This window comes from Pseudopipra pipra, chromosome 16 (genome assembly GCF_036250125.1).
Source record: "Pseudopipra pipra isolate bDixPip1 chromosome 16, bDixPip1.hap1, whole genome shotgun sequence".
Lineage (NCBI taxonomy): Eukaryota > Metazoa > Chordata > Aves > Passeriformes > Pipridae > Pseudopipra > Pseudopipra pipra.
In genome coordinates, this window is record NC_087564.1 from 14,224,295 (window position 1) to 14,237,705 (window position 13,411).

Below are 13,411 nucleotides of genomic sequence, written 5' to 3' on the forward strand. Positions count from 1 at the left end.
CCCCATTTTCCCCATAAAACATGGGTTACACATGTCAGGTTTCATTTGTTCGAGAATAAAGAGGCGAGAGAACTCTCAAAAAGCAACTGGAAGTTTTAAATTATTTTAACTACACATTGTACCATTTATATTTCATTTTAAACCAACCACACAGAGAAATTAATTTTTTGCCAGTCACTTGGGTATTTGGCAAGTCTTCCCTTTCCAAAAGCCCTAAACTGAAAAATGTGGAGGGGAGTTTTGTTAACTAATCCCTAAATCCCAACAGGAGAGATGTAAAAATAAATTAACTAGTTTACACGTTAAAAAAAGACAACAGTTTCTGGGAACAAACAGCAGTGGCAGCCACAGACTACATGGAAAAGGCTCTGGAATGGGGTACTGTCTTGTTAATACTTTGATTATGCAAACATCCATGGTCTAGTGAAGTTCTCAGTCTTGACAAGACAGTTCCCCAGATAGTCAGTTCTGGCTGCAAGAGCTGTTTTTATAAAGATATTGTGAATTTTTTTTTTAAAAGTCTATACTCAAAGTAAATGGAAATTAAGTCACAACATATTTTTGGGTGCTTTAAGTAACTGGCTTTAATTAAAAGTTGGGTTGATTGTCCAAATTCCTTTTTTATTTAGTCTTCGGAAAATCCTACAAATGGGATCATCCCAACAGTCCTGAAAGGGAAATGGAAAAGGAGGGCTGGGAGAACAAAAGCGAGTGTTCAATCCCACAAAACCCACAGGAACCTGGAATTCAAGTTCCTACTTATCTCAGTTAGATTGTGTTGATGTTCTCACTAGCAATCAAAAGCCAAAGAGTATTGCCAATATATTTCCTCACAAGTCATAAGATCCAATATTCTACCCTTAAAAAGACAGTTTAAGGTTATTATTATCACATTTTATTTCTATTAAAAATGATCCCACTGGAAAAGAAGCAGGTATGAAATGACAATTCAGGTCTCTAGGTGAGCTCATTAATGTTCTTAAAATGTTTAACAAGGTTTATGCTAATTGTTGCTAGACTACTGCCTTGTAATAGCTTAGTTAATTCCACTTCTTTCTAGATGTTTAACAAAGCTGACACCAGTACTTGGTTAGTTGCTACTCACTCCTCCTCGTTGGTTAGGAGTAGTAAGGAAAGGTCTGTCATTCCTTAGTGGCAGCACTAAGAGCACACTAGTAGGCTACTCCAGCTTACTACTACAGCCTTACCATCTATTTAAAGCTGTTGTGATCTTGAAATAGCTGCCTGCCCTCAATATTAGAACACGCTTGACTTCACATGTAAGGATTAAATTAACAACTTGATCACTTGTAGCTGCGTTTACACATTGCACAGACAGGGAAGGCAGAGCTCGGGTGCAGCGTGTTCCCCAACAGAGCCTGTTGTGCCCGTACAACAACCAGCCCATCTGGATCTGACAGGCCTGCCCAGACAGTGACAGACCTCACTCATGTGGGGTGTGGGATCACCCTTGTCCAGCGCTCTGAAAAACATCACAGCTGGACAGGGAAGGAGACCCACGTGGTCTTCAGCTAAAGGGAACACACCTGCTTGCCTTCAAAAGGGAGAGGGGTCCTACCACATGGAACAAACGAGATCTTCTCATGTCTGTTTTTGGTGTATCCACAATTCAAGCACTTCAGTCTCCAAGATGAGGACGTGTTTCTACAGTCTGTTACCCAAGTGATTTCCACATCTCAGATCCTGTCTCTCTCTTGAAGGCACATAGCGGAATCCCACTTGGTTACTAATTAACAGAGGTTTCATTTAATCTTTGCTCAGATATCTTTACTACAGAGACCGCTCTCCTCTCTAGCCAGGCTTGCTGCTGGTGGTCAGGATACAATGCTGAGAGTAGTTCAAATCACTTTCTGGGAATTTTGGTTCAGTTTCATCCCTCCCTTGCCACTGTCCCAATTAATGTCTTGACATGGTGGCTTAAGCAACACCCGCTTCTCACTTTCATAACAAATAATCCACTTGGCATGTGAATGGGGTGACAGATTATTCCAACAAGAATATATGCAATATTATTGCATATTAATGCAAATCTCAATAGCTGTCCAATCTCATGAGAAGGGAACTGGAACCACCTGCACTAACCTGTCTGTCCTAAGAGCTGCTGGTACAGACACACGTGATACCTGCATGGCAAAACCCTGACCTCACACTGCAGACAGATCTGGCACTGGAACAGTTCATCTCCCTTCCCTAAATCATGTTTGAACCAGAAACATTTTCTGGCTGATATCATTTTGCCTGTGTAAGTTTTGTAGGCAGAGCTGGAATGGATAAGGGTGTGGCTTGTGTCTGCATGGTCCTGGCATCACCTCACCAGCAGAACTGAGCTACAGGTTAAGCTGAAACAAGAACAACGCTGCCAAATTCACTGGGACAGTAGAGCCAGAGATTGTCTCTGCAAAGGCGTGTGGTGAACTGGGATGCACAGAAATGGAGTGGGAAGGACTCAACCCTAAGCTGCAATGTATCACAGTTTGGACAGAACAACATGAGGTCATGAGGGATGTGAGAACCACTCTGGCAGGTGGAGAATTCCCTTTGAGTGGTCTCAGTGTTGTACAGGCACAGGGAACAGCAGTGTCAGCTCACCCCTCTTTCCCCCTCATTTCAGAAGTACAAAAGATTACCAGAGTGGGCACATCAAGTTCATACCTGGAATTCTAGTTATCCACTGGCATTGCGAATGCTACAGGTCATATTAATAAATACAGTTAAGAACTACAGCCAGTTAAGAGAGAAACGGAGTTAATGATTAGTTTAGTTTTATTTTAGGTATTTCTCTCTCATATTTAGCATACAAACAAGGTGACAGGCTGGTTGGACAGCCAGACCCCCTTCCCTCCCCAAATCCATATGCCTCCATGAATGCTGCAGTATCCTTTTTCCAGACTGAATAACCACAAGCCAATGAAGGAATATGCTGTTTGTTTTTTTAATAAAGCAGTGGTGTGAGTGGTGTGAACAGCAGGGATGCCGATTTCATGCTTCCCCGCTCTTGTAAACAGTGGAAAGGCAAAGAAGAGGAACTAACTCAATCACTGGATTATTCATTATGGATGAACATCTAACAGTGGCACAGCACATCCCTGGCTGCAACAGAGCCACTGAACAGCGAGAGCCTCTGTGAGCCACAGTCAACACTATCACAGGCAAAGCTGATACTGCTGCTCATTTTACAGCTTTTCTCATTTTATGAGCTTTGGGTCTTGGACAGCACCAAAATGACACTCTGGCTCCCAAGGACAGGTAGCCACAGTAGGCTTATCCATGTATGTGAGTAGGCATGGAACTGCTTTTGGGTGCTTGCAAGGGCAGGCAGATACAACATGTGTCCAATCACTGGGTGTGCACCAGCCATGCAGACTTGGGACAATTGCCAAGCGGTCCCTGAGAAATAATCTGGATTAGCCCTAAATCCAGAAGAATAAATGCAAAGTGTTTCACAGAGTTGATACTGCACACTCTGGATTTTCTCAACATTATACTCTCTGGGCTGTTTGTAGCACTGGGCAGTTGAGTCTGGGACATTCAGGGATCTCTCTGGAGTGAGGCATTCCTGCTCCATGGGCCTCCTGACACCAGCCCCACACACTGCACTGCCAGCACACCACAGCCCAAAGGGAATTCTCCCTGCACCTTTCTGAACTTGGCTACAGCCAGGACTGTCTCAGGAGGATTTTCTACAGTTAGGTCCCATTATTGGTACTAATCTCAAACACTTAAAAGTGATGGATTACATCGTCCAAAGGTATAAAACTGGTCTTAGAACTTGGCTTTAAGGCATAGCTGAGGCTATTTTTTCCCTTCCTCTGGCTTCTACGCCTAAAGCAGGCTTTGAACTTCTGTCTGCAAGCATGTTGATGAAGGACAACTTCAAACAAGGTCAAAATGTGCACAGGTTCAGTGATCTTCAGAAGCCCGATTTTATCAGGGCACTGGCATCACTAGACACAGGAATTAAATCCTTAAAGCCAGAAACATTATTGTACCTTTTGGAGTCTGATTCCTAATGCCAGTGGAAGAGGTAAATCTGGGTAGGAGTTCTCCCATTCCCTTCCTTTCATAAAGAACTATCCCTACATTAATCAATTCAATTAGGTATGATCCCACAACTTCCCTATGCTTATTCCAGACCATGAAGTAAATCACTACCAGAAAAGGCTGCTTTAAAGACAAATAGCAAGTGTCCTCTTTATGAATAAGATCCATGAGACTTGTGTTTATCCCTCGAAAAGTGGATACTGCATAAATAAATCAAGACAGTAGAAGGAACCACTTGGATCCCCAGGCCTCTTCCGAAGGTGACATGGGATCCTACAAATGATTCAGTTGTTTACAGGTCTTTGTGCTGTATAAACCAGAAATTGGTGCAAATCTTTCCCTTTTCCCCAGGTAATGATGTAGGTGGGAAATGAACTCCTTGTACTGTCCGATTTCAAGCGGTTCAATAGGGCAGGACGAGAGGTGAACAGAGGGTGGTTATTCTAGGTCAGGGACTGGGGTGGGCAGCAGGAATCGCTTCACTGGTGAAGTCCTCACCATTCCTTGTGTAATTAGCCACTTGTCTATGGGCTCCATGTCTGAGTTCCCACCTTTACCTCTCCTCTGTGTTGAGAACAGAAAGGTCCATAAAGAGAGAAACCACAGCAACAACCCGTAATAAAGTAATATAACAATTTAAAACTTCACATACATGCACACACACACACACACACACAAAGTCTATGGTAGCTTCTGGCAGCAGCTGTGTTCCCCTCTGCTGCCTGTCAGCTCTGTCCAGTGGGGGACAGACCTCACCCTCAAATCTGCACTTCCTGCAGACAGTTCACAGGGTCTTAGCACTTCTTTCATGCTGATATTAAAAATAAAAGTAATGATAAAATAAAACAGTCACTGGCTAGAAGTGAGGCTGATGTTTGTCATCTTCTTAGAAGAAGGAAAAGTGAGGCTGTACAAGCTACTGAAATCAGTCAGAGTGCACTGGAAACTCTCGTGTCATGCTCTGTGGAGTTCCCCTTGTTTATGAAGCTGCGGGGTGCAGCACGCCCTGCTCACATCCTTGACCTCAGCAGACAGACTCTGCCCCACGCCAACAGCACGGCAGCTCTGGTGATGGTGCTGAGTGGAGGGTAAGGCAGGGCAGTTTGCTGCAGTGTCCTGGCAGCCTTTCAAACTGCCCCTCCTGAAGAGCACAGAGGTTAAAGGAGCGCTGATGCATCCAGTTCCCCTGAGCAGGCTGCAGACTGCATGGCACAGCACCACAAACACTCTAAGATGGCTTCTCGTCCTTCAGCATCTCCTCCTTGAGCCAGGGCGGGATGCAGAGTCATCTCTAGCTCTGGAGGGGCTTCCTTGGGACCATCAGAGCGCAGCGGTTCCAGCCCACCAGCCCTGCCAGAACTGGGCGAGCTCAACAGGGAGTGTTGTGTGCATCCACCCAGATACCTGCACACATGGGACACCCCTCCTGTCCCCATTACCACAGGTAATGGAGAATCAGCTGTAACCTTTTATGTCTCATTTCCTGAGGAAAAAAAATAAACAGGGGAAATCACTCCAATTTCATCTACTCTCCGTGTAACACCAGAGAATTGTTTCTTGGACACCTCTCCTCCCAGTTGTGATCACGCAACAACTCTGTGGCAACAAAAGCAATTCCCAACATGGAAAAGCAATATTAAGAAAACAGTGTATTTTTAGCTCATCTTGTTTCCAGCTGCTAAATCACATTAAAAGACAGCTAAGGTCACGTGATCAGCCTCCTCTCTACAGACCGTTCCGAGAATGACTACATTAGAAATGTGGGATGTGCTGAATTCTACCACTGGACAACTGTGCTGGAACGAGACGTGTGTGAAGAATGTGTTGCAAAGCTTTTGGCTCCTCCCTAGAGCTGTTCTTAAATTAGCTCTACCCAAATTAAAACCTGCCTTTCATTTACAAAGCACTGCCAGTTTTTTGCTACACATGCTGGGGCTGGTAACTTTAGGAGAGTTTAATTTTTGTTTCCTTTAAGAAGAGACACCCACGAGCCTCACAACAGTTGAGAAAAAGTAGTGTTTACCAATTACTGAGCGAGTGCATTTCAAAACAAGCTCTTCGGATTACATGATACAGTCATCAGGACCTTTGAAAAGAGTCTGAAAGTCTCTACAACATCTCAGAGCCCCAAGTTCCACAACCCATAAAGCATTTGCCCCAAAAAACTTTGACCATCAGACGAGCTTATCCCACAGCCCTTTGAACTGACAACACTTGGGGCAGAGCAGCAGCTCTGCTGGTGTGAATGACATGTTGCACTGGTGCCTCAAGCAGAACTGGCTGGGAACAAAAGTGTTAATAAATAAGGACATGACCCCAAGGCCACCAGGGGAATCCAGCCCCCTTGACCAGCAGCTAAATGCAAGCCCCTTGTGTTTGGTTAGCCAGGAACAAAGAGCAGAATCTCAAATCCTTCCCCAGGTCCTGCCAGTAATAGCTCAGCCATGCTGGGGGCTTGGGATATCTCTCTGGATCCAGGAATTCCTCTCTCACCGCTACCCTCAATGCACTTCTGCCCTTGCCTCCCTGTGCTTCCCTTTTTCCCTCAGTACTGCTGGCATGAGCTTTTGTGGGGCTGAGCTTGAAACCGGTCACGGGGCTGACCTGAGTTATAAATTACCCTTTTTTGCAGGAGGGCAGGGACAGGAAGGAGCAGATTAGATTTGTGGGGTCGGGGGGATGCTCTGTAAGAAATCATGGCTGAGGCCCTGCTCCCACTAAAGGATGGCCCAGGCAGGCAGCTGTGATCTGACCCCAGCTGGCTCCCAACACAAATTCCCCCTGGCTCAGAGCACAAGCTGCCAGGCATGCCAGCTGCCCAGAGCACTCCCATTTCATCTCATGAAAGAACCAGGGCGGGATCAGCCAAGGCAAGGGGAGGCAATTCACGCTGCACTGGCTCTCCCATGCTACGCTGGCTCTGCCGTGCTCCCTAGTGGTCAGCACAGCCCAAAATTGGACTGGGAAAGGGTCTGAACTTGCTCGGACCTCTAAAACCTTACACACAGCTGCGTACAAAAGAGCAGGACAGTTTTAAAAAGCAGGGTAGTAGAAAGGGGTTGAGGGATGGTCTGAAAGCTCTTCCTTCACTGAGGGATGCAGACAAAACTGGCCAAGCTCTCTCAACCGTGTTTTTAGTGCTGGCTGCTGCAGGGTGATAGCACATGGGCCTCCTCTGCCCACACAAGAGAGCATGAGCCTGCCCTGGGCACACAGAACAGGCTGCATGGGAGGGCAGTTATGGCAAGGCATGTGAAGCATTAAAAGTCTGCATAATTTCTCTCCCTGTAACTTGCTCATGTATCCATGCACTTGGAGCAAAGTCTAGTAGATTAAGACTTTATCAACTTTCATAAGCAAAACCAAACAAAACAAATGCACACCAATGTTCACAGGACATTCCCACTTATTCTTTCCAGCAGCAATTCCAGCCAAAGAGCTGGACCCCCTAGACGAGCTACAAGGACACAGGAGAATTTACCCACTACGATTCTGACGTCTTTTAGGCTAGAGTGCTAAGCAGCAGCTCTTTAGAGATCATTACTGAGCAAGTACTTGCTCCCAGATATCAATTTCAAAATAGCCAGTGCTAGCACGTTGCTGGAATACAGAATGAGAAGCTCGGTCAAAGCAGCTGCCTACAGCTTGGATTCCACATGGATAACAAAACACAGAGCCGTGACCTACCCCTCCCGTGTTCTGTTTCCGAACATCCAGGGCAGACGCCAGTCCTTTGACAGCCTGTGGATCCTCGTACGTCACACTGAAAGAAAGGAACAAACCACAGAACTAGAAGGAAGTCCAGCAGTCACCCATGAGGAATCACGGAATCATAAAAAGGCCTGGGTTGGAAGGGACCTTAAAGACCACCCAGTTCCACCCTCCTGCCATGAGCAGGGACACCTTCCACTAGATCAGGTTGCTCCAAGCCCCGTCCAACCTTGCCTTGAACACATCCTGAGATCCACAACCTCTCTGGGCAACTTGTTCCAGTGCCTCAGCTTACTCACAGGGAAGAATTTCTTCCTACTATCTAATCTAACTCTACTCTCTGTCAGTGTGAAGCCATTCCCCCTTGTCCTGTCACTCCAGGCCCTTGTAAATAGTCCCTCTCCATCTTTCTTGTAGGCTCCCTTCAGGTACTGGAAAGCTGCAATTAGGTCACCCTGATGCCTTCTCTTTTCCAGGCTGAACAATCCCAATTCTCCCAGACTTTTCTCATAGGAGAAGTGCCACTGGATACTCAGATTTACTCCCCTGGAAATCAGAAAGCACATTCTTTTTTTTTCACAAGACCTAAGTGCACTGAGTGTACCCCCAAAAAGAGGAGTGTGCTCTGTACAAAGACCATCAGTTTCAGAAAGCACCTTGAAGCAAACAGAGTAGGATCAGCATTATGAAAGGCAGGCAAACAGGTTATGAGGCACTCTAAGCATGTCCAAGAGCAAGCAGGGGACTGTGAAAAGAGGTCTGATTCCAGATTACATTTAGCAAAGCTCCTGAGATGACATTTGGAAGCCTGACCTTGATGTGTGCAAGGGGGGAGGCGGAGGGAGACTCAAAGACAGGTGGAATTATGCAACTGCAGTGAAGCAGACAAAGAAATGCACTATTTACAGAGCTTTTAAAAGCTTCTTCAATTGCAATGCAAGAGGGACATGTAGCAGTCAGGTGACAGAGGCAACAGCATCATTTCTCAGAGCACAGTGGTGAACCACGAGCTGCAGCAGATGCCAACACATGCCCATAAATCAGTCCCTGGGAGGAGCTGCCTGAGCAGGAGGAGCCCTCTCTCCTCCAGCGTGGTGGCTTCTCCCAAGCTGTGAGCACAGCACCCAGAGTTCTCACCTACACACCACAGCAAGTCACACTCATGCCTTCACTCCTCCCTGCTGCTCTGTTTATACAGTGTACAATCCAAAGAAGATAGAGCAATCCTCCCTTGTGAAATCACGGACTGCTCCATGCTCCTTGTTCCATTAGGTACCGTGTGGGAAGACTAGTTTCGTGCTTCATTTAGCACAAGAGACAGAGGGACCTCGATTAAATCTCTCTGCAATGCATCTCCTTTCTGATTGTACATCAGGGCTCCCAGCCCAAAATCTCCAGTGGTAGCATATCCCTCTACATTAGAGCATATCTTCTCAGCACTGATACCACAGCTGAGGCAGTACCAATAGCTGCACTGATAACTGCAAATAAAAGATCCTAATAAATTTGCTGGCTCAAGTTTTCCAGAGCTGGTAAGTTTTTGATAAACTATTTAACAACATTCCTTAGCTTGAGACCAGATATCGATATTCTGACTCCTAGTACATCCTTTAAAATCTGAAATCAGAAGGAGGCAAGAAATAATATATGAAAGAAAAATACCTGAGTGTGTTTTTTATTGAATCTCCCTTGACAGGGATCAAAGGATTTCTTAATAAGTGCATATTTATTTCACATTAAAATAATTTGACCTGTTAAGTGCCCTTGAAAGTGCCACATTGGCAGCTCTAGGGATGCAAACCCTATTTATATAAACAAATTAGGGGTAGCATGGCAGCCAGGCAAGCTACACTGCATTGACAGCATGTGAGAGTCTGACTGGGGCCAAAGGGAGAGTTAACTGGATGGTAATTCTGTTTCCAAGCCCTTGATGACAGTAATTCAGTCACTGAAGTACATCCATGACCTTCAGGTGAAGGACCCTTTTGCTCCTGTATCTCAAGCATGGGTGGATGGGATGACAAGCCTTTAGGAGAGGAGGCATCTGCAGAAACAAAGGCAAGTACACTTCCAAGTTTCCAGTGAGCTCATTAACTAAATCATTACTCAGCCAGTCTGCTCTGTCCATCGGCAGGAACTTCTCCACTTGCTCATATTAATAATGACCAAAAGGATAGGGATTGTATTAAAAATACAAAGACATACAACAAAACTACTTTTTCAGACTGGACTGAAGTCAGGAAGTTCCAGATTTACGCCCTTAGAAAACAGCAATGCCATGACTCAGTGCTAGAGACAAACTCCAACTCACTTCTTTCGCTGCTCAGCCAAGGAACTGCCTCTTGTCTGTGCAAACATGTCGAAATCATCACGAGGGTTACTGTGCTGGAGAGAGCTGAGTGTGCCACTGACGCTGTTTGTGCCCAAGTCTGCAACCAGAGGCAAAAAAAAGTGAACCAGTGAAACAGCAAACCACATGCAAACACCATCATCCAGTTAACAGCTGCAGCACTGAGCACAGTTCTGTCCAAAAAAAGGCTGGAGGTTGTTAATCATGTATTTCTTAAAAGTAAAATGTAGAGATTGTCTTATCTGTCCTGGAAGTAGCACTCTGAAAGTGCTCCTTATTGAGAAGCCAGCATTTGGGGATTGGTGTTCACCTGCTGCCAGTCTCATCCTGAGATATTTACCAGTCACTAACATGGTCCAAAATTTTGGGCATGGATAGTAGTTTTCTCCACAATGTTTCCTCTCAGTTACTGACTGTGAAACCAAAAGTTTCAAACCAAGGGATATGGTATTGGTGCAGTGCTGAAAGAGGTGAAGAACCTTCAGTCAAATGCAGTGATCCTGTCAAGTAACCTCTGGCTTGACATAAACCTTCTAATAGTTTCATAAAACCCTTCACCCAAAGGTTGCAAATATTATTTGTAGAAGGAGAATCAAGAGCATTTACCAGACTGATTTCATATTTTAACTATATCTAAGGAGGAACAAAAGCAGTTCAAGTTTTAGCATGGACAAGAATCTTGACCCTTTCCTTCATTCTCTCCTTAGGTTAATAAATCCCTCTTTTTGTGCCAGGCTGGTTCCCAATTACAGATTGCCACAGTATAGCTTCCTAATGCTGTAAGCCATATTCCCAAACCTTTCAGAGGCTACATGGCAACATTAATCAGATAGTGGAGAGCATGATTTAGATCAGGCACTCACCAAGCCCTGCAAGCTGTGAAGAAAGTGAGGACGGAGGTGCTGAGTTTCCAACCATTGGGCTCACTACAGCTGGAGAGCCAGGACCCAAATCTATTAAATTATCCTCTGTCACCTCATTCAGTACCTGTTGGGACACAAAACCCACAGAAGTTACACATGCCAGAAATTTCTAGTTGCAGTGCAGCATTAAACACCATAAAATAACAGGCACTTCCTATAAAGATCTCTCTTCTCTTGCATGCTGCTAAATGGATAAGTTTCTTGGATGCTACAGTGGTGAGTGCAGAATAAAAAGGGTCAGACACCGAAAAACCTCAGTTTGACTGCTCAGCACAGGAGGAAGCTCTGCTGGAGGTCATCTACATCTCTTCAGTCAGTTAATGTGTTTAACACCAGACCAATATCAAGTCAAACTGACTTTGCTTCCATATTAGGTATAAACTGTTTTCAGAAACAAAACTTCTTTTGTTTTTGTGACTAAAGTGTCAATGCAGAGCCTGTGCTGAAGTTTGCATCACACTGCAGGAGAAGGGGTAAAGCAAAGTAAATAGAGGAAATGGTTATGAGAATGCAGAATAGAAAATGTAATAGAAGTACAATTCATCATGAACTCAGACCTTGAACACTGTAAAAAAACTACAAAAGTGTTTTCAGTGAAAGAATAATTAGAACTCTTCTGCTTGGAAGGGGGCTGCTTAAATAGGAGAGGAGAGTGGCTCCTAAAATTATGAGTGGCAGGAAGAAAATTAACCTGAACAGTGGTATTATAAGACACAGTGAAGAAGAATTAGGTGGAGCAAACAAAAATCATTAAGTGACTTGATCAAATGTAAACAAAATATTTGTTATATATAAATGTAAAATAAATATGTAAAAATGTATAGTGAAACTGTAAGGACACTGTGAACTCCTAAAGTCCACACAGACTCAAAAGCAATCAAAAAAAGTTAACAGAGGAACAAAATTCATCAAGGACTGTAAACACAGAGATGTTTTAGTGAAGCGACTTCCTGAGCTAAAAGTTGTCGCCTGGGGTTCGTCACATCCTTATGCTCTTTTCCTGGTATCCACCATTAGCCACCACAGGCAGGGCACAGGGCTGGACAGGCAAAAGGTGTGATACTACTGGTATTACTACAGCTAGTATGGTGCAGCTGCTGACATAATAAATGGAGTGAGGTACTTACTCCGTTGCTGGCGTTTTGTGTTGAACGTCCCGATCTGTATCGTTCAAATCTGTTTGGAAAAAAAACCCAAAACCAACACAGATTATCAAAGCCACCAATAAAACAATGAAAACTATGAGTTTATGACCAAGCCATGACATGTTTGCCACTGACATTTAGTTTTCTCTGGTTCAAAGGGGAAGCCTGAAAGCTTTAACTCCAAGGCAGGACAAAGGGAGGATAGTTGAGAAGTTGCACTCTTGGCAAGTGTGGATTTTAAGTTGATTAATCTGATCCTGCAGGACAAACACGCCTGAAGAACACTGTAAGATTTGTCTTCTGGTTTTGGGGAGTTTTTAATCATTAAGTGCTCTGTGATAGACTGTTGTGTTAGTTAAGGGATAGGAGGAACTGCAGCAGGATTGATGCTCACAGCTCAACCAGCCGAGCAGCAGCACATCTTACTCCCACTTACCAGCTCCCTCTTGCTGCAATAATGTAAACGAGGAGCCATATGTGTGTTGGCACAGCCTGACCCAGGCACATGTGGCAAGAGAGACAATGATCAGCATTGCTTAGAACTTTATGGGTCAACTCAAAAGATGCTCCGAGATTATGTTTAAATAGGTTGGTACTTTCCAAGAAGGAAAAGTAATGATGTTGGATAAAAACCTCTTCCTTCTTAGAGGAAGATGCCTGGCTAGTCAAGGTCTGGTCTCTACTCTGTGCATCTGGGGCCACAACCCTAAACCAGGTTTTCATGAAAGTCTTCAAGGCCAGGCTGAGCTCTGAGCAACCTGGGTTAGTGGAAGGTGTCCCTGCCCATGGCAGGGGGGGTGGAACAATATGAGCTTTAAGGACCCTTCCAACCCAAAGCATTCTGTGATTCTATGAAGCCAAAACAGCAGGGGAACCACCTGCTCCCATGGCCTGACTGAAGCCAGTCCAGTCTCCTTCTTTACCAGGAAAAGCACCATGATTTCTTGGAGGTTTGAATTTTTCCTCATTCAAAATTAGTTTCAGATGTAACTTCTCTTTTCAGTAAAAAGCCCATAATATGCATATAATCCTCTGGGTTTTCTCCCAGATGGACAAAATAAAACAGGGAATCTCAAGCAAACTAAAATGTTTTCTTAATGTAACAGTGGAAAATGCAGACTTAAAAGGCAGTAAAACCAAATTCTGGCCCAAATTTCAATTTTAGGAAACCGTGGGTGTTTGCTATTACTGGAAATCCAACTCCCTTTGCTGGAAACCTA

The 13,411-nt window shown here is 44.6% G+C and overlaps 1 protein-coding gene across 4 annotated transcripts in view; it reads right to left on the reverse strand.

The window, feature by feature from the left end:
• Window positions 1-13,411, reverse strand: part of TOM1L2 (target of myb1 like 2 membrane trafficking protein) — a 56,606-nt gene that overhangs the window by 11,265 nt on the left and 31,930 nt on the right. For 2 of the 4 annotated variants that reach the window (XM_064673313.1, XM_064673317.1), the window contains exons 9-13: window positions 12,174-12,222; window positions 10,987-11,110; window positions 10,085-10,202; window positions 7,750-7,825; window positions 4,561-4,626 (exon numbers count right to left, since the gene is read on the reverse strand). In XM_064673313.1, coding sequence (XP_064529383.1) covers window positions 4,561-4,626; window positions 7,750-7,825; window positions 10,085-10,202; window positions 10,987-11,110; window positions 12,174-12,222 — 433 coding nt within the window. The remainder of the gene's footprint in view (window positions 1-4,560; window positions 4,627-7,749; window positions 7,826-10,084; window positions 10,203-10,986; window positions 11,111-12,173; window positions 12,223-13,411) is intronic. The other 2 variants (XM_064673315.1, XM_064673316.1) reach the window with 1 other exon arrangement.